The sequence below is a fragment of the Neovison vison genome, chromosome 13 (genome assembly GCF_020171115.1).
Source record: "Neovison vison isolate M4711 chromosome 13, ASM_NN_V1, whole genome shotgun sequence".
Taxonomy (NCBI): Eukaryota; Metazoa; Chordata; class Mammalia; order Carnivora; family Mustelidae; genus Neogale; species Neogale vison.
The window spans coordinates 149276276-149300550 of record NC_058103.1 but is presented as its reverse complement, the minus strand read 5'-3'; the positions used below and the strand labels follow the sequence as shown (position 1 = coordinate 149300550).

At 50.6% G+C, this 24275-nt stretch overlaps 1 protein-coding gene across 1 annotated transcript in view; it reads right to left on the bottom strand.

Moving 5' to 3' along the window:
- The window catches only part of ADAMTSL3 (ADAMTS like 3), a 347085-nt gene extending 328468 nt beyond the window's left edge, over positions 1 to 18617 (bottom strand). Inside the window, exons 1-5 of the mRNA XM_044232432.1 lie at positions 18584 to 18617; positions 18192 to 18242; positions 16511 to 17152; positions 16316 to 16408; positions 14787 to 14887 (exon numbers count right to left, since the gene is read on the bottom strand). Of these exons, the coding sequence (XP_044088367.1) occupies positions 14787 to 14887; positions 16316 to 16408; positions 16511 to 17152; positions 18192 to 18242; positions 18584 to 18617 (921 nt within the window). The remainder of the gene's footprint in view (positions 1 to 14786; positions 14888 to 16315; positions 16409 to 16510; positions 17153 to 18191; positions 18243 to 18583) is intronic.
- Positions 18618 to 24275: the final 5658 nt, after the last annotated feature.

Sequence of the window (24275 nt, the reverse complement as noted above, 5' to 3'; positions counted from 1 at the left end):
GATGCGCACGTCCTGGGTGCCATGTGTCTTTCGAAGGACAAGCTTCCCTTGGTTATTCCTCAAATGGAAAAATCTGTTAACTCTCTCCAGGAAACTGCTCAAGGGCTAGCCAAGGGAGAAGGCTGGGAGCCAAGGCTGGCTTGAAATACCTGTGTCCTGGGGTGGGCACCAAAGTGGATCAGCAGACAGCATAGAAAAAAATCTGGATGGGGCCAAGAAGGACAGAAACTCTGGCCGGTCACCTTCTGGGGGTTTGCCAGCACCCAAGCAGGGAAGGACAGCATGCCACCGGGTTGCCGTGTGCCCATGCATGTACAGGAGCCTCTTGATGAATTTTATCAATTAGCTGCATAATAAACCGTAGCTAGCTCATTCCACAGCATGGGCTGGGCTCTTCCCTGCTCTCCACCCCACATCTTTCCATGGTCTGTTAAGGGGTCAGGCTGCTGAGTACGTCGCTAAGGGTCCAGCAGGCCCCAGCAAGCAGCAGCCAGGTACACCGTGCGCACCAGCCAGGTAAGCAGCCTCCTCACATCAGGGCCAGAACAGAACCCGCCGCAGCAAGACTGTCTGCCTCTCCACGTGTTCCTTCCCTACTCCATGCACCGAACACTTTCCTGGCTCTCACAGTGGAAGCGGCTAATGCATCCCAGAAAGTGTTTACAGTGTGTGCAAGAGCCCCACTCCCAAAGCAGTGAGCAGTGATGCCTGCCACATGCTGGACCTCCCAAGGAAGGAATGGAAAAGAAGGTTTGAAGGTCACCTCAAAGCCACTGGGCTTCCTCCAAGATGCAAGGCCACAAAGCCCATCCTGAAGCATGAGGCAAAGCCAGACACCTCGACCAGGGTCTGGGAGGGTCTTCTTTCATCAGAGGGCCATGGAGGAGGGAGTATTAGGGACCCTGGTTCCTATGACCACTGCTCCATGGAAAGAAAATTCTGCATTCTACTCATAAAGTGTGCTCTGAAAGGAATTTGCTTGAACTAGCCACAGGGCATTGGACCTGCTTCAATCTGCCCATCCCACACATTTCCCCATCTCTTCCCTCCCAACCCGAGCTTAGTATGGCCACAAGTTATTGCCAACACATGGGCAGCTCTGTCTCCAGAAGGACAGCTCTGCCCCTTACATTTGGGCTGGCTTTTTTCCATCAGTTCCTTCCATCTTCAGTCCTGGCAAATGGGCAGTCATCCAAGCCAACAAACAGAACCAAACAAGCAGAAGACAATCTTCACAAGTGCTGCCTTCACCCCGGCAGAAAATTCTGACAGTGATTTCTTCTTTCCAGACTCATCTGGAGTCCTGGAAGTCCAGATCGCACTGAGTAATAGCAAATTTGGCTCGTAATTTTACACACACACACACACACACACACACACACCCAACTTACCAGTACCTTATTTTTCAACTTTAACATGCATGAGCCTCTTTTCTTTTCATAAAGTATAAACTCCTGGTTAATCCATTTTCTAACATAGCTTAAAAATGTACCCTTCCTTAAATGAGTTCCACCAACTCTCAGAATTCCAGGCTCTAAAAACCAAGGTGGTCACTTCCATCTAGTCGTAAGGCTGATGAAGTTTGAAATGTCCAAACTGCTATGAAACAGACAACCTGTTGCTAGTGATATCAAACACTGTGACTGTATGGTAACAAGGGCGACCTGCCCGGGCCCTGATGGAGTGAGAACTGGCACCACTTGGTAATTAGAATACTCTTGTACCAAAATGTTGGAGGTGTCATTAAGGGTAATATGGGAAAAAGTAAAAAAAAAAAAAACAAAAAAAAACAAGCAAACAAACAAACAAAAACAACCAAGAGGCCAAGATCAGCAAATGGGGAAACAGAATTCAGTTTCAGCCAGTAGCTGGACCCATTATTCCTCTCAAGGAGAGAACTCTCTCTGCTTCTGGAAACAGCTGGACAAGCACTGGAAGGGGGGAAGGTGGGCTCCTGAGGACAGAGGTGAGCAGGAGACAAGAAGAAAACAGGTAGCCTGCTCCTCTCCGGGAGGAGAGGCCTCAGTGTGGTGAGTGGGTTAACACTAGACGGGAAGAATCAGCAGAAAGAGGGGATAACGGAACAGCATTCCCTCATGTAAGGAACGTAATTTATAGTCAACTACCCACGGCAATTTAGAAAAATGTCAAAATGTGAGCTGTCCTTGCCACATTTGTGAAATTGAGCACTTCAATATTCAGCATTTCAAAACCTAAAATGTAAAGATTATTCAGTGAAGAAAAAATAAATCAGAAATTAAAAGCAAAATTTTAAAAATTTTGAAAAATTATAAAACACCTCCCTTTGCCCTACAAAATTTTTAATTTTTGATGAAATAAAAAGTGAAAGGTACGTCACCAAAGTTGATGAAATAAGTAGGAGAAAACCTGAATAATGCAACAATCATACAGAACATTAAAAAACCTGCCAGATAATAGTCTCCCATAAAAGGTTCTGTGCCCCATTTACTATCAAGATCTTTCAAATCTTCAAGGAACAGGTTGTTCCTGTGCTGTTTCAGCTGACCCCAAAAAGAAAAAAAAAAAATGATGGAAAATACTCCAACTCATTTTTATGAAGTTAACAAAAATCCTGATATAAAAACCTGAAAAATATAGTACTAACCAACGTTCATCAGTAGATGAGTAAAGACATCGTACTTTTCAATAAACTATTTGTAAACCAAGTCCAACTGAATCTTAAAAAGATAATATATCATAGCACAGTACAGTTAATGCCAGGAACACAGCATTGATTGAATATTAGGGATCCCATTAATATGATTCATTGTGTTAGTAGGTCAGGGGAGTGAAAGAATATGACCATCTAGATCTCTCTGAAGAGCCCTGATAACCAAGCATGCCGGCAATTACAGTTTTATGTGTACACCACTGGTAATGGTCGTTCAACAGGGGAACCTACCGCCCCAGGGACCAGAACCACACCCGGTGATGGCCAGCCGGAGTCCGGGTGTTGTGCTGGGAGTCTGCCTCCTCTATCGACCCTCCCCCTCCGGCCAAGTATCAGAGAAGGACAGTCAACACACACAGAAGCAGACAGAACATGGGGTCTGTTAACCAGGGCACTGTTTGCTCAAACTATAAATACAGCTCATTAGTGGGTCATGAAATTAATCTATGAGGTGAAATTAATCTACCAGCCATTTTTTCATGGACCAATTGGAATGGAATGGCTAAAAAAGCAGTCATCGCCATGAATCCCTCAGAGAAATGATAAGCATCATTTTCTTGAAACTTTTGTTCCAGCAGCACGAATACATATACATGTAATATAAAACGTACTTCTTCCTGGCTGGCTTTATGTGGCTGAAGTGAGACTTTGCTATAATTTCCCAATTCAGTAGTATTTGTTTACGGTGAGGGCATAAGAGTAGCGATGGGCGTACGCTCTCCAGAACTATACTGCCTCCACCGAAAAGCTTGGCTTTGTGTCCGCTGACTGATGAATGGATAAAGAAGATGTCACACACACACACACACACACACCCTCCCTGGAATATTGTGCAACCATAAAATAGAATGAAATCTTGCCATTTGCAAAGACATGGATGGAGCCAGGGAGTGTAATGCCAAGCAAAATCGGTCACTCAGAAAAAGACAAATACCGTATGATTTCATTCATATGTGGAATTTAAGAGACACAACAAATGAACCAAGGGGGGAAAGGAGACAGACAGATGAACGAAGAAACAGGCTCTTGTGTGGAAAGAACAAGCTATAGTTACCAGCAGGGGGGTGGGACGGAGAACATAGGTGACGGGAAGAAGGACGGCACTGGCCGTGACGGGCACCGGCTGGTGTGGGGAAGTGTTGAATCACTATGTTGCAGACCTGAAACTAATACAACCCTGTAAGTTAACTAACTGGAGTTAAAAACTTTTAAAAAGGAAAAGCCTGGATTTGCCAGATTAAATTAGATTATTTGTTAATACATAATGTATTGTTTGTTTCAAGGGTACGGGTCTGTGATGAGTCCGTCTTACACATCTCACAAAACTCACTATAGCACACGCCCGCCCTCCCCAGTGTCCATCCCCCAGCAAACCCATTCCTCCCCGACCCTCCCCTCCAACAAACCTCAGTTTGTTTCCTGAGACTAAGAGTTTCTTATGGTTTGTCTCTCTCTCTGGTTTCATCTTCTTTCATTTTTCCCTCCCTTCCCCTATGATCCTCTGTCTTGTTTCTCAAATTCCACATATGACTGATATTATATGACAACTGTCTTTCTCTGATTGACTTATTTCACTCAGCATAATACCCTCTAGTTCCATCCACGTTGTCGCAAATGGCAAGAGTCTTTTTTTTGATGGCTGCATAATATTCTGGGGTGTGTGTGTGTGTGTGTGTGTACACCACATTTTCTTTATCCATTCATCTGTTGATGGACATCTAGGTTCCTTCTATAGTTTGGCTAGTGTGGACATTGCTGCTATAAACATTCGGGTGCACGTGCCCCTTCAGATCACTACATTTGTATCTTTAGGCTAAATACCCAGTAGTGCAATTGCTGGGTCGTAGGGTAGCTCTATTTTCAACTCTTTGAGGAATCTCCATGCTGTTTTCCAGAGTGGCTGCACCAGCTTGCATTCCCACCCACAGTGTAGGAGGATTCCCTAGATTAGATTATGTGAAAACATTCACTCCTACCTCTCACACCCCCCCAAAACACACACATATCCACATAATCTCTATGGGAGGCGCACACTTGCCCCCTCCAGTGATTTGGAGCTTGGTCTTATAACTTTGCCCTGGCTTCACAGCAAGTAAAGATACTTCCCTACCCCCTGACCATGGCTTCAGCTATCTGAGTTGCTTTGGTCAATGGGATATTAGCAAATATGACTTAAGTAGAAGGTACAAGAAAGACCCTTGCGCATCTGGACCTACCCTCATGTGTGCCTGTTATCTTCAAGGCAAGAACATAGCCTGGCCAGTCTGCTCAACCGAGGAGGATGGGGGACATATGGAGCAGAGCTCCATCACTTAAAAAAAAAAAATGAATCATAACAGAACCCTCACAAAATCAATGAATAAAATTTTTAAAAATAGAAACAAGCAAAATGTAGTCAGTGAACGTGTGTCACTCGATGAATTTCTCAAAATAACAGTCACAGATAAATTATAGACAACCTGATCTCTCTTTCAAAAAGCTCAGGCAGAAATATAAAAGTATACGGAAAACACTTAAGATAACAGAAACAGCGAGCTTAGAAAAAGAATGGCAAAAATCAAAAAATAGAAACATCGCAAATTCGAAGACCACGCTAAAAAACCTTTCCTGAACACAGAACACACACTTATGAAGAGGAAAAAAAAACTAGTTACGTAAAAATCATTTACATCATGGCCCAGTGAAAATATAAGACAGAATAAAGAAGAAATTGTGTAGCTATCATGGCAGAGAGAATGAGGCACATATAAGGGGGAAAAACCAGACTGGCCGCAGAGTATTCAGTAAGACTCAATGCCAGAAGGTACAGAATCGATATTTACAATGACCTCAGGGAAAAAGTAAGAAAAGTTTTCTTTCATTGTATTGTTGAATTTTTTGGTTTTTAGTCTTTTAAGAGAGATTAACTATACGTATGTTGGATCCCCTTTCATCATTTTTCTATTATTTATTTGTTTCTGTTTCATCTGGTAGAATACCCATTCTGTCTGGCATGTTCCCAGTTCCTTAGTCCCCTGTGTCTGTGCCATTCCTCACAGGGCCAGCTGCTGCCAAAGACCAGCACAAGGGGGGCGTGAGGCATGAGACCGAATGCACCAGAGCAACCCAGCGCTTCCACTCCGCTCTGGCATCCAGCTCATCATCTTACTAACTAAGCGCTTCCTTGTCTCTTGAGCAACATCTGACTCTTATCGTCAACACTCAAAAGTCAGTGAGGTCCACAGGAAGCCCCTTAACCTGCAGCTCTTCGTTCTGGGAAGTGCTGCTCCCTCCCCCCACCGTCTCCCCTTCACCTGCAGCAGCCTCTGTCCCTAGAAGGTCACCTTGAGCACCTAGACAAAAAAACTGTGTCAACGATTTTGCCTTCAACTCTGGGTTGCTTCCCATTCTTGGTGTCAGGTAAGACCTCTTTGGGGGACAATATCTACTTCTTTCGAGTCCCATCGGGGCCTCCAGTGTCACTGTTCTTACCAAAAGTAAGAACAGGCACAATTTGTAACAGTGTCCCTTAGGGAAATCTCTGTCCTGCCCACAATCTGAGGAGACGCATACCAGCCTTCAGGATCCTCTCTCACATCTAGGTTCAACAGTACTCAAAAAAAAAGTACTTTGTATTTTGTGTTGAGGGGCTAGTACCATTTCTTCATTTCACTGAAGATAAGCTTGTTCTTTTTGTTGTTTGTTTTGTTTAGTTTTGAGGGAAAGAACTCTGGTAACTCCCCCATTATGCCAGATGTCTTTCAAAACAACAGGATTTTTGTTCTTGGAACTTGACCGAATCATTTGAAAGACCTTCTGGATTAGCCAAAACTATGATACTGAAGAAAGGTCTTGCCTTAATAGTTACCGAACACCTACAAAGTTACAGTAAAGTAGCTGGTTAAAAATACGGTATTAGAAAAAAAATATGGTAATAGCACAGGAAGAGACCAGCAGATTAATTAACTGCATTCTAAAATTAAAATGTTAATGTTTTTTTAAAAAGACTAGAAAAAGACACATACATGTATATATTTTCTCTCAGTATGATATTTCTAAGCCTGATACAGAGGCAAACAGCTCTTAAATTGAGAGGCTCCTAGAGTAGACAGCTTGGAAATTGTAAATGTCAGTGTATCCAAAACATAAAGAAAAATAAAATATTCATGACCAAATGGGAAAATTCCTTGCAACAGAAGAAGAACAAAACGTGAATACAAAGAACAGAACATTTACAAATTAATTTTTAAAATCTCAATAGAAAAAACTGGCAAAAATAGGAGGGTAAAATCTGTTACACTATTTCTAATGTCTTAAGAAAATCTTACACAAAATCAGTAATAGAAATGTCCCAAAAGTATTTTTAAGAATCTCTCACAACTAAGATTTCCTTAAACTTTATATTGCCAGGTGCTGCAAAGTAAGAGTACACATTGAAAGAGAACTTGATAGTGTAAATTTAAGGTCTTAAAACTGCACATAGCTTTTGACCCCCAAATTATGTCTCAATGAGTACATTTTTCTAGAAATGTATTCAAAGAAAATGGCCACAAATGTGAGCAAGGTTGGATCTGCAATGCATTTTTGTAGCAAATTATCTGTAACAGCAAAAAGCTGATCAACCTAAAGGTTTGGCAGTAAAGAATTTCTTAATAAAATGTAGCACAGCCAAATAATGCAGTACTATGAAGGCATTAAATATCATTATAGGAAAAATATTTAAGGACATATGGAAATATTCCTCACATCGTTAAACTTTTAAAAAATTATACTCCAACTACAGTATAATGACTTTTAAAAGATGCATGTATATTAATATTCTAAAAAGAATATTAGGAATAAGGCACCTTGGTGGCTCAGTTGGTTTAAGTGTCTGCCTTCGGCTCAGGTGGTGATCCCAGGGTCCTGGGATGGAGCCCCAGGTCAGGCTCCCTACTCAGCGGGGAGCCTGCTTCTCCCTCTGCCTCTGCCTCTCTCTCTCTCTCTCTCTCTCTCTCTCTCTCTCTCTGCATCTCATGAATAAATAAATAAAATCTTTTAAAAAAATATTAGGAATACATATATACAACCAAACCCTAACAACTGGTAGAATAAAAGATTATTTTTGCATCTTTGTCTTTTCCCGTGTTTTCCACATTTTTTCATCAACATGTTTTATGTTTTTAGAGCAGGAAAAACACACAGTGGAAATTTCAAAGGAGAGAGTGAAGAGAATTTCAAGAGTCCTTTAATCTTATAGATGAATTTTTATTTAAAAAAATGGTATTCTTCCATGCTCGCTTCGGCAGCACATATACTAAAAAATAGGTATTCTTCCTTTTTCTAAATTATTTGCAAAACAAAAGGCTACTATGTTTATAAATGAAGGCTTGGAGAACAAATGCATTTCTGAGTGTTTGACCACAATAATTTGTAGCATACATTGGCTGGAGCTGTTCAGGGCTGACAAATTCCAGAAAGTAATTGCATAAAATACTTGGAGAGGAAATTGCTTTATGCTTCCATGCTATTTATGGAAATTAGCATCTTTGTAAAAATAAACTGCCAGCAATCACAATCATAAACCTTGAAATGTGGTTTCCATAAGATGTTAGCTCTGGTGCGTTAAGATCCATTAGCAAGGCAGTGGGCGAACCCTGCCCACTTTTCTGTTATGAAGCAATTACATATAATTGGTTTTTTCCTCTTGTATCTTAAACCCTTCTTTTCTCCTAGATGCTTCCCTGTGGAGGATACGTACATAGGCTGAAAAGCTCACTTTGCCCAGCACAACCTTGCTAACAATCTCGCTTCCCTCTCCAAGAGCGTCACACATCTCCCTTCTTGGTGCTTTCACCTTCTGGAACCCATACCATGCCCTGAAATTACTCCTTCAAATGTCACCTGCCATTTCACAAGATCAGGATCAACTTTCATGTTCAAGCGTCCCTAAAACTTATTCAAAACCCGAAGGAATCTTCTTTTCCTCCCTCTCGCGTGCTCTCAACCCACGGTCATCACTTGTCAGGATGTATCTCCTTCGGGTTCTATAATGGTTTCCCTACCCCCGTCTTGTCTGTGGCTAACTCCCACCCATGCGCTCTCATGAACGGAGTTGAAGGTCTCCTTATTACCAGCCTGGACCAGTGCCAGCGGCCTTCCAAGTATCCTCTGTTCAAGTGCATCACCAGGGGTCCAGTGGTTCATAACGGTGCCCCCCATCACCTCCCCAACACCCACAGGATACCATGCTGCCTGCTGAGCAATGTCCTCCTTCTTAATGACATACAGAGCACGCTTGTTGAGGTCCTCTCCGGGATAACCCCAAACTCTTTGTTCATCCTGACTTCACACCCTGTGCCGCCGTGCACCCTCCTCTCAAGCATACTGTGTCTAGGGAAGCAGGGGGTGGCCCCCGTGCTTTCAGAAGCCACCATTCTGCACCAGACGTCTCGAGAATTCTTCGCTGGTCGTTGGCTCTAGACCTCACCCCACAGAACCTCACCGACAGTCTTTAACGACATCACCCGTGCTTTAATAAAATTACCTTTTTGCACCAAAAGAAGAAAAGAAACAAATTCCGAGAGGAACGAATGCAAGTTAGTGCCTAATGGGTACCAGGCAGGGCAACAAAGAGGAATGCCCGGGTTTCTGGCTCCAGCGACCAGCTGATGGGGAGTCTAAGCCCTGAGACAGAGTTGTGGGCAGAGGGTCTGGAGACTTCCGTCTGGGAAGTACCGTGCTTGACCCCCCAGGGGAGTGGGCGAGAGGAGGGGGCTAGTAGCTCCTGGATATGCTGATGTGCAGCTCTTGGAAGAGGCAGCCCTAAGCCTCTCCGACAGACCGGCCCTCGTGCACGTGGGAGAGGCTTTCGAGTTTCGAAAGAAAAACCAAAACAGACTTATCAGAACAGTGTTTTATTTCCAGTGTTTACACTTAGAAGTTAAAGTAAACTAGAAGATAGCTTTTTATCTTTCCAGTCTATCTAGAACCTTCCTGGAAGAGAACACTTGAAGGCCTGGACCACTATGAGAGCTGGGTCCCCTGGTAATAAATGGCAGGCAGGAGCCCCTGGAGAGAAAAACCAGGGGAGTGGGAGAGGTGCCTGGAGAGAGCGTGGGGAGAGAGAGAGAGGAGGCCAAGTGCAGAACTCTGGGTCTGAGCAGCTTTTCTCAAAAGCCAGAGATGGGAAGGTCGGAGGGGCAGAAGGTGTCGCCTATGTCAAGCAAGGAGAGGGCCCCGGTTTCTCATGGGATGGGATCTACCCCACGACTCCATCCTGCAGTTACAGGCCTTGGGGGCGAGTTGGTAACAAGGTGGACCCTGCCCCCAGGAAAAGCTGAGGCCCCCAAAACCACTGTGGAGGGTGACGTCACACAGGGAGGGCCTTTATGACCTAAAACCCAGAGTGCTGGAGGATCTCAACCAGAGTTCTTCTTGAAACAGAACCAAGAGGAAAAAGGCCACAAGGTGTATCAAATGTGTAACAAAGCATAGTCAACCAAGGAGAAAATTATTCGGATGAATATTCTAGAAAGTAAGCAAAGCTGTGAGCATGCGGCGCTCACGACAGGCGGCTGATGGCAAGCACCTGTGAAGGAACATCCTGAAAAGAACCCAGATGTCAAACAAAGGAATAATGGGCTTCAACCGATTATGGTATCACGGCATAATCGTAAGAACAGTGGACACGGCCATTTCATGTGTGAGACGCGGACGGATATGTAAAGACCATCACAATACAGAGACTGAAGACGTCGGGTGCCAGTATCTTCAGTAGGACCCCATGTACGAAAACATAACACACGCGTTTATGCCCAGAAAAAGTCTGGAAGATTACACACGAAAACACGAATAGTTATTATCTGGGTAGGAGTAGTAAGGCCAATATTTTATTTTGATTTCCCTCTCATTTACCCAGATCTTCTATTTTTCTACCATTTACGCTCGCGGTCAGTCCTGCCAGACACAGTGGGCCAGGCTCTAGCAAGGAGGTCGGTCCGTTCACTGTCGTTCTCTGAAACCTCTTGCCTTGACGGGGACCAGCAGGAACAGGACCCCAGAGCGTGGCAGGGGAGTTCTCAGTGTGGGAGCGGAAGAGCGACGGGAAGTGGTTGTCGGGGGGCCGCACTAGTGGCGCGGAACCCCGTCGGCGAAGACGGAATACGAGCGTGGACGTTCTCGAACCGTCGCTCCTGCACCACCCAACTCAGTCCCGCGGACAGCGACCCGCGACCCAGGCTGCCATCTGAGTCCGCCGCCCTCCTCCTCCCGCGTCAGGAGGGGGGTTCTGCGGAGGTGGGGGGCTTCCGCACCTCGCCACAGCAACCCACGCCTGGGTGCGGGCTCCGGATATAAAGGGGACAGGGTGAAAGCTGAAAGGTTGGGAGAACATCTGCGGTGTCAGAAGGGGGGACCCAACACCGGGTCCAGAGCCACCACCACGACTCCCAAAGCCTCCACCGAGATGACAGCCACTCGGACAAAACTGCCCTGGAGACCCAAACCACCCCAAACCACCCGGGATCCCCGAAACCAGACTCCAGACACCAGACTGAGGAAATCAGGATGATGGAGAAAGACGAGAAAGAACAGCAAGACCAAAACCACTGCTGGGGAGGACCACCGAGCCCAGAGCCGCCACCACGAGCGCTGGCCCTGCGCCCTACGCCCAGAGCCGACGTGTCTAACTTTAGTGTCACACTATCCAGTGGGACCTTTCCCGACGACCAAACGTTGGCCAAAGCAGTGACAGAGAGGAGCCAAGAACCCCACGTTCTAAAGACACCCGTCTCAGAGCTCGCGAGGGAGCAGCACAGTGGGTCCTACGGTCACCGGCCTCGTCTCTAAGGGCGACTGAGACGCACTGAAGGAAAAGGCGCTCCTAGAGACTCCACGGGGGTCCCGCAAGCAGGGGCTGGCGATCCACGCCCCACCGCGGGCATCGGCTCCGACGGTCTGCGGATAGGACCCTGCCCACCCCCCACCCCCAGAGCAGTGAGTGGGGGTCAGAGAGAGGAGGCAGCGTGGAGAAGCCCGTGTCTCCACTGTCTGCAGAGTGAGGACGCGTGCGTGGCCTGTGGACCGAGCGGACCACGCCGAAGGGACTGGGGGGTCGTTTTGTAACTGACACACGACGTCACATTGGTTTCCGCCACACCACACAGTGATGGGGCAAGTCTGGGCGTCCCGCTGTGCATCCGGGTGTAGACCACCTTGCTGGTACCCCAGCCACAAAGCTGTGCACCGGGCGAGAAGAGCCCAGCAGCAACAGGCAGGCAGAGCTGGGCCTCCTGCTCCAGGAAAGGGGGTCCTGCAGGCCCTCCGAAGAAGCCACACAGGCCACCCGAGGGCACGAGAGACATGCAGTGACAACCACCCAAGAGAAGCATGTAGTTAGGTACAGAGCTCTATGCCCTTCTCCCCGCTCCCCTCTGCTATTCCCAGCGCCAGGACGGCTGCACCGGAATAATGAAAAGGAAGGAGCGTCCCAGGGCCAGTCGTCGCCTCTGGCTGAGGTGGGAAGAGGGTCGACCACAGCATGGCCCCGTCTCGTGCGCCCCGAGCCCCGTGTCCACCCTGCATGAGCCAGAAGGGAGGGGAGATGTAAATCAGGGGAGTCAGCATTTCAAATAGGGCTGGACTTTTTTAAAATGGAAAAATTAAAATGAATCGGCCCCAGACTTTACTAAGGAAGGGAGTGGGCTTGACAGGACGCGCTGGAACCCAGGACTGGCGCACGTGCACCCCCGCCGAGAGGGGCTCCCCCACGGGGGAGGCTGCAGGGGAGCGCTGGTCCCCAGGGAGAGGAGCGGGAGCCACAGGAAGCTTCTAGGGCCCATGACCCAGGGGGCTGAGGGAGACAGCAAGCTCCTCCAGAAACGCTCCAGAACGAGTCAGGACAGCTCAAGACTGCCGACCTCGTGCTTTGCTCTGCGGCCCGTCACTGCGACCTGTGGCCAGCGACTCGAGGAGGCCAAGTCGTCTGCAGATGCGTTAAAGGCAATGTAGTTTCTATTAAACGAGCTGGCCCGGCCCCGCTCCCTGTGGCTCAGCCTCCTGTCTACTGGTCCTCCACCAGTCACCTCGTGGCAGCCCGTACAAGGCAAGGGGACACACTGAAGAACATCTAGAGGCCCCAAACTCCCAAGTCCCAACACACCCCAGAGGGGCAGCTTCGAATGGAACCCAGGCTGACCGTAGGCAGACAACCAGGTGTCCAGAAGCAGGATCTCAGGACTGACCGACCCTTCACTGGAACATTCTCCCTCCCTGCGTGGGGACACCGTCCTGCCCAATCCCACTCACACCTGCCGGGAAGCCCCTGAGGAGTTCCGCCCCCACCCCTAGCCAGGCAGCACCTGTCTGTTCAGCTGATGCCTCCTGACTGCCCCCTACAGGACCGCGGCGGGGACTACAGGCAGCGACTGCCGCAGAGAGCTCAGACCCATCACACACAGGTCCTGCCGGACAGTCTCTGTTCCGTCTGTCCCGTTCTCACACTTGGCAGTGGATTTGCTCCTCCAAACAATTCGATGAGGTAGATTTCCCCCCTCCAGACGCCAGAACGGACGCAGAGAAGTCCGTGTGATGGGTCAGGAAGAAGGGGCGCTGGGATTCGAGCAGCCTGAGACCTCTTTTCACGATCTCCCGCACACACTGCCCCGTGCAGGGAAACAACACGGCCAGAGGCGCACAGATATGGAAAAATCCAAAAGAGGTCACTGAGTGATTCAAGCTGGGCAAACGCTGCCCTTGGCCAAAGGTCAACAGACTGCCTCAAAGCACATTTAAACTTTATAAGGTGCAAGACGGCAAAACGAAACGCGGTGCCTTGAAACCTCGGCCCCAGCTGACCGGGAATAGAGCCCGTTTCCGATCTGCTGATGGGAAAGAAAAGCGAGTCTCCACCATCTGCCACCCCACGGCCCCTCACTGACTACAGAAACCCTGAAGTCACCCCGAAAATACTTAAGACACATCTGTTAGAATGTGTTTATGGAGCAACATCAGTGAAATGGGATGATGGGGGAGAAAACTGTACCCGAGAGCCAGTTTTCATGAGCCACCGAAATCGTGGGGCACTGGAGTTGGAAGAGGCTCAGAAACACCGTGTCCAAGAAAGTGAACTGAGAAGCAGTCTGAGCAATGGATCCCACGGTGTGTGTCTCTATTCAAGGGTGCGACCTCATTGAACAGACGTTAAAGCCCTTCTAGCCCGCATGCCCCAGAAGTTACGCCTGATGAGAGGGTTGCCTTGTTCTAATTCTGACAAGGGGCTGTCCTGGGCTAGCAGCAGCCCTGGGGACACGACGCTAAGACATGCTCTGCACCTTTCGACCGAAGGCCACAGACTATTCGGCTCAATCCAGGCTGCAAACACATTTGTCTGGCTGTCGGAGCTTTTCAAACCGGGAGGTTTCATAGGAAATCTGGATGGCCCAAGTATCTTGAAAAATTAGACGATATGGCAATCCTGGGCTTGTGTTCCCACTTGGCAATGACCAGCTGGAGGTAAGCAGAGGCTGCTCTAACTGGATGAAGCGTGGGCCATCCACTTTTCCGCTGTCTCCAGGACTCCCTAACATCTCTCCGGCAATGCTGTCTTCACCCCTTTATTTCAGCCTGCCCCGTTGCCAAATGAGGATGCAAGAGAGAAGCTGCCCGCACGCCCGGCTGGTGGGAAAAACAGCAGTCTAAAGAAAGGACTGCAAAACAGTGTGACATGTGTTGATAGAAGTAAACTCAAAATAGTTACTTAGTGACTGAGCTAAGGCCAGAAATTGGGCTCTGCCCCATTCATTATGTCCCGGCTTCTAGCAGCCTCACCTCTCGTGGGCACACACAGACCACCACCCTAGACTGAAAAGACTGGGTCCTGCACAGCCCCAAGTCATGGCTGGCACGTGATATCCAAGTGGCATCCGGGCACTGCTCAGGACTCAGAGAGGACCCAAGGAATTTGAATCATTCTTATAGCTAAGATAACCAGAAATACCGTTTGCTGGAGGTAAGAGAGAAAACCAGATGCTCTTGGCATAGGATTAATACAAGTCATACCACATCTTAGGTGATCTAGAATAATGCTCCTAAGCAAGCAGAGGGGCGTGTGCCCTTCTTCTTCCTGCGATATTACCTGCAGGAGGGCAGAGTGCATGAAGACCGTCCATATCAGCAGCCACCAGGAGCTCTGCCAGGAAGCCATGGGGTCTGGTCTCCTGGGGGTCTCTCTTGAGCCTACAAAAGAAGAAAAAGTTGGCTTTCAACCAGCTCTGCCCCCAGCGGCAGCACCCATGACTTAAGAGACCAGTCAGAGGGAGGGATTCTGAGCCTCCCATAATGTCTTGGAAAGGTCTGTGTAGGTCCAGGATGGGGCTACCTACTCCAGGGCGCAGACGGGTCCACATCAAGGTCAGGAGGGCAGCTGGACACGCCTGCCATGTGCAGCCCACACCTCCAGGCCTTCCGAAGCTGAGAGGTCTCCACACCAGCCCCTTTCCAGCTCGTGTGTCAGCAGCAGGGTGTGGCTACTGGCATCTGACTCAGGAAGCCAGTGTGGAGCCAAGGGTTAGGGCACCTGCCAGCTTCTTCGACTTCAGGCAAAAATGGATCTGAGACCAACTAAGGCAGCCCGGAGAGGGGAAGGGAACTGCCTAAGGTCACACAGCAAGATGGTGACTGTTCCGGGACTGGAACGCAGGTCTTCTGACAGTTCAAGGCTCTCCCCAGCAGATGACACCGTGTCCTGTCCGAACCCCAGACCTGCAGCTGGAGAGGTCTGAGAGCTGAGTCCGGGGCGGGGAGGGCTTCAGAGGGCAGCCTCAGCGCTGGCCCAACACAACCTCCCATAAGTAGGTGAGGGCGAGCCACCGGAGGCCCCGCTGAGCCCAGGAGGACCGCGGGGGGTTTCTGCAGAATTCTCCTGACAATTTACAGGGAAATCAGTATGAGTCGGGACTGGAAAAGCCGAGGTCACACTCGCCTCTCGCTTCGCCTCGCGGGCGCCTTGGCGGAGCCGGTGTCCGGGGGCGGGTCGGTGGCTTCGCTCCATCTGGAGAAAGCATTAAGGGCCTGGCCTAATGCGATCCGCAAATGTGCTGCTGTTTCCGACCTGAGGCGGCGACTCCGGGCCGAAGGGAGGCGGCCGGTGCCGGGCCCACGCACCGCGCGCCCCCCTCGCCGGCTCGGCCCCGGCCGCCCCGCCGCACACCCCGCCCGCTGCCCGCTGCCCCGCGGCGTCTCCTCCCGCGTCCGCGCGTCCCCGGCACCCTGTGCCCGCTCTCCCCGCGGGCGCGTCGCCTGGGCCCCTGGCGCCTCAGGCGCTCGGGACCCACCGGCCGGGCGGCGGGACCTTCCGACGCTCCCGGCTCCCGGCTCCCGGCCGCTGTCAGCCCGTTCTCCGCCCGGGAAGCCCAACTCCGAGAGCCCCCGCTCTCCGGGGCTCCCCCACAAGGAAGAGCACCCCCCGCGCGCGGAGAGCCCCGCACACGTCCCTCCGCGAACGCCCCCGGGCCCCACGGAGCGCTGCGAGGGGAGCACCCCGGTCCTGGAGGACCCCAGGACCCGCAGAGGAACCCCCTACCGCTCCGCGTCCCCCAGCCCTGCTCCGCGGCCACGGCCCCGCGTCCTCCTTCCCCGACCTCGCGCGGAGCTCGCGGCACCCACCTTGCGCCGCGGACGCTTCTGGGACGTGCGGCCCGGGCGGCGCGGGCCCGGCGCGCGCGGCGGAGAGGCGGGCGGGAGCGGCCCCGTCAACACCTCGTGCGGAACCCGGCCCCAGGACGTTCCCCGACGCCGGCCTCCCGCCCGCGGCGCCGCAGTCGCCGCCGCCGCCGCCGAGCAGTTAAATGGGGCCGGGACGGGGGCCGCCCCGCCTCTCCCGCCCCCTCCGGGCGCCGAGCGCGGCGCGGGCGGGGACCCAGCGGCGGAGGGCGCGCGCCGCCACCTGCACCGCCCGGCAAGTGCACGGCGCGCCCGGCCGCCCTCCGCCCGAGCCGGGGGGCGCCGGGGCGCGAGGGGAGCGCGTGAGGGGCCGGGCCCGGGCCGCTCGGAGCGCGCGGGGCCTCGGCGGCGGCGAGACGCGCCTGGAACGCTCCTCCGCCCGCTTCCTGGAAGCCACTCCTCGCCCTGGGCCGGCCGCCAGGCGTGGTGCCAAGAGCCGGGATTGCCGACGCCGCCACCGCCGCCGCCGGCAGGCGCGCTGGGGAGAGGCGGCCGCGGCCGCGCGAGCCAGCCCGGGGCGCCCCGCCTCAGTCGGAGCCGGGAGGGGGGCTGCCGCCGCCCCCCACCGCCCCGAGCCTCCAGCCGCCCCTTCCCGGGCCCGCCCGGCGGCCACACCGAGGGCTGCCCGGAGCCGCCCCCGGCCGGGCCGGGCCGGACCTGAGAGGAGTCCGCGGCCCCCCTCCCGGCCCGCGCCCCTCGGTCCCGGGGGAGACCCCGCGCCCCGCGCAGACCCGGCACCCGCCGCCGACTCCTGGGCGCGCTCGCCGCTCGGACGTCCGGCTGCCACGGGCCACGAGCGGCCGAATAGGGTCACCCCCGGCCAGGTACCGGCTGCCACTTATGGGAGCTGGGCTTGCTTGAACCGCGCTGACGATGAGGGGCCAGGCCCGGGGTTAAGGGTAAAGGGGTGTCAAGACCGGGACCAGGGGTGACTTTCCTTGCGGACTCCTGGAAGTGAAGGGAATTAGACACAACGTTCGTCCCTGGCTTTGGCCTCAGCACGGAGGTATCAAGGCAGGGGCCGGGCATTGCTCGGAAAGGCTGCCTTAGGCCCCCACCTAAGTGCGACCACGGGCTCATTTCCTTGGGGGCCCGAGCGTGCCAGCCACTGTGCTGAGCTCTTCCGGGCCCAACGGGGTTGGTTAGGATCCTGATTCCCATTTCACAGCGAGGAGGCCCAATGGATAAATACATTGTACGCAGTGAGTTGCAAAGCCGGGACTGAAGCTGGAGTCCTCTGCTGTTCATCCCTGAGGTTCATCTCCCGCCTGTTCTGTAGTTGGTACACTCAGATGGGGGTAGAGCTTTACAGAGGGGAGCTGACCCCCTGTCTGCCTCCCTCCCACTATCTTACCTTTCTGGCCCTGGGGTCTCCTCTGGCCGAGAGGAGGATCTGCAGACTGTCTCCCCACTCCATGTGAGATGGCCGGAATCTCATGGTGAAATGAGCAGAGTACATTCAGGGTCAAGGGGACAGAGAGGACCAGGACATAGTGGGACACGACTCAGTCCGGGGCAGGAGAGCTGGGCAGAACCACAGAAAACGCACCTACCTACAGTTCTCGTAGTTATGATCTTAGGAGGTCAAGGGAACGGTGAAGCTGGCAGTTGCGAACTCTGAAATGCAGAGTTAGGTCCCTGCCAGCCCCCGGTCACGTCCGTCAACCAATCAATACACAACCTCATTTTATCTGTGGTTCTCATTAAAACATCTACTATCTTTTCACGAACATTGAGTCCACAACCACCAGCGGTACAAGTCCTGGCCCAGTGCCCCGCATCGGGCTTGAGGATTTGCTCTGGAGGACATATCGCTTACAGCCACTGCTTAGGACCTCCAGCCAGCCCTCCAGCACGGCTCTTGGAGGCCCTGTTAAACAGCAAAATCGCCAAAAAAGAAGACCAAAATGTAAAAAGTGGCACTGAATAGACCCTAAAAGGACACTGGTTTACAGCGTGAAAGCCGACACGGGAAGGCAGAGGCGCGCCTCCGTGTTCTACCTTCACGGGGAACGTGCGTATCGGGCGATTCACAGTTTCCACCTCTGCCAAATGACCATGAAAAAATTGCAAGTATCAATTTGCAGCTTCCAAATAAATCTTTGCAAGGAGGTGAATTCACAAACACAGAAGCTGCAAATAATGAGGACAGACTGTAGGTGCTTCTCCTATCAGAACAACGTTCCAGAACATCTGCGGGGCACCAGGCACTGTTCTGGGCCGTCACCTGTATTGACTCGGCCATCGCACCAGCCTGGGGGGAGGCATTGTTTTTATTCCGTTTTACAAATGAGGAGACTGCTGTAGAAAGGTTGACCCGCAGGTTCTTAGCAACTAGAATGTGCCAATTCTCACGTCATTCATATTCTAAAACCAGCCCAGTGTTTCACAGAGTCTGTTGCCAGAAGCTCATGAATATTCAAGATGAAATGGAGAATTCAAAGAGATATTATGCCCCATGCAGCTGGGGTGAGCTGAGCTGCCCGAGCCCGCAGTTCAGGAAAGCACCAAGAAGACTTCTGGAGCAGAAGACATTGCCAAAGATTGGGAGAAAACTGGGGAGTGGGAAGAACAGAAGAGAATGAGCCCCCAAAAGACAATCTTGGATTGGGCTGCTGGGTGCAGAGATGCCCGCCCAATCTATCTCCCAAGGCTCAGGACTTGGCTACCCTCTCACCCACCCCCCCAAGAGAATCCCCACTGCCTGAGGACAAGGGTGGCGTCATCAACCCTGAGAGGTCTGAGAAACCCAGTTCCATTTCCTCCCGAGGATCCATCCTCTTGCGTTCTGGGTACCAGCCACGGGGCTGCTTCTTCCCTGAAGAGTTTCAGGGATTCCCACCTGTACTCCCAGCATCCCCTACTAACCCCAGCCACAGGTAGGCAAGCGCGGCAATGCATCATTCGTGTGCCAGGCGCAGACAGAGGACCAGGGAAGGTACTGTCGGTGACGCAGGTGTGGGAGTAGGTGTGCATTTTACCCTTAGACAGAGAGGACATCCCTTCCCAGACTCAGCCTGAATTTGTTCTTGATACAGAATTGCTCCTGCTTGCAGGACTTGAGATGGGTTTGAGAAGGCACAAAGCTTGCGCTCTCAGCCAAAGCCGCCAGGAGACAAGAGGCCGAGGTGCACTAGGTGAGCACGGTGTCCCAGGGCTGGGAGATAGTCAAGAGGGTGTCCTTGAAAGATCCCCCCGGGGCTCCAAGCACCCCGGAATGGACCCCTTCTCAGGAGGAGACCCCCGGACCCAAAAACCAAGCCGAGTCCACTGATCAGATGCAAACAGCACGAGGTTTATTGAGTTGACACAGGTACCTGCGGGCGATCAAGTCTTAGGAAGACTCGCGCGCCAGCCCTTTGTTTAGGGTCTTTTTATGGGGTTCGGGGAAGCGAGCGCATACGTACAGAAGCAGAAACATAGTTACAAGGTTCTTATTGGCTGGTTTGAATGTAAGGCATACTCGGTGTTTGTAGATTGGCTTTGAAGGACCCCGGCGCGCGAAGAGAAAGGTGGGGAGGGGGAGTGAGGAGGGGGAGTGGACCTTATTACTTAGCAGAGAAACATCCTGCCTACGTGACTAGGTCCACATACTTAGGCGACCCCCCTTGCCTACATGACTATGCACATAAGGTATCCTGTTTAAACAGGAGACCAGTATCACCCCCTAAAAGCCAAGCGGTTACAGAAAGGCAAGAGAGCGGTTAAACAATTAACTGGGGGAAGGGTCTAACAGGGGAAGGGCGAAGCCAAACGATTACAGAAAAGCCAAGAAGCAGTTAGTTAATCAATGGCTGGGGGGGGGTGTCTATATGCAGAGTCTTTCATCCTTATGGAAGAAAACTGAAAGGGAGTAGAGAGCAGGACAGAAAAGGGGGAGAGCAGGACAAGCCAGGGGCCCAGGTGCTGTCTCGCCTTTGCTTGATCGTCAAGGTCCCTGGAGCAGGAGATCCTGCCGCAGACTTGGCCAGTCTTAAGGCAACAGGCCTGGACTGTGGTATCCACGTGCCAGTGAGGCCTGGCCACCCCTGGACTTGGGTGGTGGGTATGACCTCCCAGGCAGGTCCCATAAACCAGAGATAGCACTTCGGAGAAGCTCTAAGGGGTGACCCCTTGACAGCCATGCTCCCTTCAGCTGGGGCACGGTGCACCTGCCAATACTGGGGGTCTGGACAGGGCGTCCACATTGACAGCATCAACTGCACCTGATTTTAAGGTCTCCTTAGCTCTATATGAGAAACATGCTCCACTGGTGATTATAGTTTTCTGCCTGTCCAGGATGGGGTCCCTCTTTGGAACAGAAATTTGCTTTATAAAATGTGTTCAAGTATTCTGCCTCCTCAGCAAGAAAACACCCTTGGGAGGAGGGGTGACAAGAGGTCACCCCTCTTGTGAGGGGTGAGGGGCTCTGGGCTTTGGCACAACCCCATTCTTGGTTTCTCCTCTCATCCTGCACTGAGATCCCCCAGAGAGCATCTCAGGGCCCCAGATTGGTGATTTCGTGACTTCTCCGAAGGGCCGGACTCGTGATTTCAAGTCAGGAGCTCAGGAATGAGGACGGTTGTGGCTCTGGAGCTCTGAGCCAATCGGAATCTCTCTCTAGAGGGTGGTGTAGGACAGACTCTTTCTAGAAAGTTTCAAATCTTTAGCGGTGAGATAAGGAGGGTTAGCGTCCCCTAAAGTGTTGGAAAGGGACAGAACTGGGATCTGGTGACCCTCCATGCCTCTAACCAAGGCTGGTTCCCATGTGGCCTCTAGGACTAGCAAGAAGCTGACCTGATTCAATCTGGTCAATATCATATCAATTCAATTCAATTCATATCAAACAATTCAATATCAACACTCTGATAATCACACACACACACACACACACGGACTACTATGGAACAGAAGCAAAACACAGAGGCCCCAGGAAGAATGGATTTGCTAGTAGCCTTGAACCATTTCACTCTGCCCCTGAGAACATTTATCTTCCCCTGAGAGGTACAAGGTGAGTGGGGAACACTGGAGCTGTCATCAGGAAACCCACCACAGAGGTCCAGGATTGGCCACAAATTGGGGGATTCTGGGCAAGTCACTTCACCTCTCTGAGCATCCGCTTTCCAGGCTTCCTTGGAGGCAATGGATCCTTCCAGTGTAACATCCAAAATTGTATCTATACTCTTCTTGTGTAATATAGCAACACCTTCCTAAACTACGACTCAGCCATGGCAATGTCTGCGGCCCTAACCCCAGCCAGAACAGGAAAGCCCTCTGAGCACATCCACGTGACCCCAGATTTAAGCATATTGTGTCTGAGCAAATACTCGGGGCTCACTCAGACTCTTGATGCTTTTGTTTGTGCATAGTTCCAATGTGTCTGTTCATCTGGCTTCCAAGAATAACTTGGTCAAGTTAGTAACTTTAGTTAACTAAAGTTAGCTTTAGTAAAGTTAGTAACTTCGTAACTGTAAATTTGAAAGGAAAAGAAAGCCTGCTAAGAAAAGGGATATTAACAATGTAAAGTCACTACTGAAGAACTGTAAAAGGCACAAGAGATGGGGAGCGGGGAACCTCACCATAGTTGGAGACCGTTTCATTCCCTTCAGATGACTTCAGAAAATCACTGTGTGATGGCACAGTACTGGGTTTGTGTCCACAAATCCAGATTATTTATGAATGCCTTTGTTCATTAGATCCTACTTATGGCTGTATTAAACTCCATGTTACATTTTAAAAAAACATTCGAGGGGCGCCTGGGTGGCTCAGTGGGTTAAAGCCTCTGCCTTCGGCTCAGGTCATTATCTCAGCCCCGCATCGCGCTCTCTGCTCAGCGGGGAGCCTGCTTCATCCTCTCTCTCTGCCTGCCTCTCTGCCTACTTGTGATCTCTGTCAGATAAATAGAATCTTTAAAAAAAAAAAAAAAAGAAAAGATAAACATTCTATCACAAAAGGGTTAGATTCAAGAAAAACAACAACAACAATAAGCAAGATATGTTCCTTCACTTCTTCACTCAGTTTCTGAAAAAAATCACATCTAGAACATCACCTCCGACGACTCTAGGAAACCAAGATTTTATTCCAGGGTTGATCAATTTGCACAAAAAAAGAACAGAGTGCAAAGTACCTGTACACACTGTTTTGGGTTTTTTGTTTTCTTTAGTTTTGCTTTTTTCTGTGCAGGCTGTTGTTTCAAATTGTGAAAACGGTTTTCTTCCAAGTCATTAAGAAGAGGCATTCCCTGGTGTCACACTGCGTGTCCCCTGCCCCACAAAATGAGACCAGCCTGTTCAGTTGGCTCCCCCACATGTTCCTTACTCTGCCAGCTTGGCAATATCTGGGTTGGAAATACCACTAAGGAATACTTGAAAAGTCTTTTTTCATATGTAAGTTCAACAAAAAACATTTCTTTTTTATTTTATTTATTTATTTATTTATTTATTTATTTATTTGACAGAGAGAGAAAGATCACAAGTAGGCAGAGAGGCAGGCAGAGAGAGAGGAGGAAGCAGGCTCCCCGCGGAGCAGAGAGCCCAATGCAGGGCTTGATCCCAGGACCCTGAGATCACAACCTGAGCCGAAGGCAGAGGCTTAAACCACTGAGCCACCCAGGCGCCCCAACAAAAAACATTTCTATGTATTGGGTTTGCAAAACACACTTACTTCTGGATGGTTTTGATAGCCCATTAGGCAATTTTTTAAAAAAGATATTTATTTGTTTATTTATTTATTTTAGAGAGAGAGGGAGAGGGAGAAGCTAACTCCCCATTGAGCAGAGAGCCTGAAGCAGGGCTCCATCCTAGGACCCCAGGATCACGACCTGAGCTGAAGGCAGCCACTTAACCAACTGAGCCACCCAGGCACCCCTTGTGAGACATTTTTATCCCCTCTTGTTCTGTGGATGAATGTGAAGAACCAGTTTCCTTCAGATCCCACCATCCCCAACTGGTCAGCTTCAGATTCAAAGAAAAATTCAGTTCAATGCAGTGAAATGCAATGTATATTAACTGACAGTCTACTTTGTGCCAGGCATGGGCTAGGTCCTGGGAACACAGTGGCAGGATAAGCTATCACCCCGTCTCGGAAGGAGCCGATGAGATAGGGTATGATAGATGTCCCCAGAGGTGTCAGAACAGGGAGCTATGAAAGAATTGGGTACCACGGCAATTCATACAGTCATAGGAGCTTTAGAGATTTCCTAGGGGAAGTGATGTTTCAGTTGATAGCTAACGCTTACATACAGGCACAGGATCTTGTTTAAAATAAAATCAGAAAGCTATTCTCCTTCTCTACTTTTTCTCCAATGAAAACCAATCTACTATCCTAAATAGGCATTTTAGAATAATTTAAAGGGCTGCGGTAGGCATCAGATCTAGGGAAGAACAAGTAAATTCATCACATTCCCTGGAACAAATCCTATCTGACCACATAACACATGGGAGTTCTGTGCGCATCTTCAGACTCATAAGGAATTGAGGGAACACTGCAGAGTATCTGCAGTGGACATACCCTAATGGGGGTCCCCAGTGACCCCTGTGTCTCCTGGTATTCACACCACTGTGTAATCCCCTCCCCTGAGTGTGGAGAGGACCTGTGACTTACTTCTAGAAATAAGATACGACCAAGCTCTCTCTTCCTCGGAGCCACCTGCAGAGGTGGCAGCCGTCTCCTGCTTGGCATCATGGCCACCCTCAGACCTCTGATAAAACCCATGATCATTAAAAAGAGGGCCAAGAAGTACATCCAGCTCCAGCCAGACCCATATGTCAAAATTAAGCACAACTGGCAGAAACACAAAGGCGCTGACAATAGGGTACATAAAGATTCAGGGACGGATTTTGATGTTCACCACTGATTACAGGAGCAGCAAAGAAACAGAGCACATGCTTCTCAGTGCCTCCTGGAAGTTCCTAATCCATAGCAT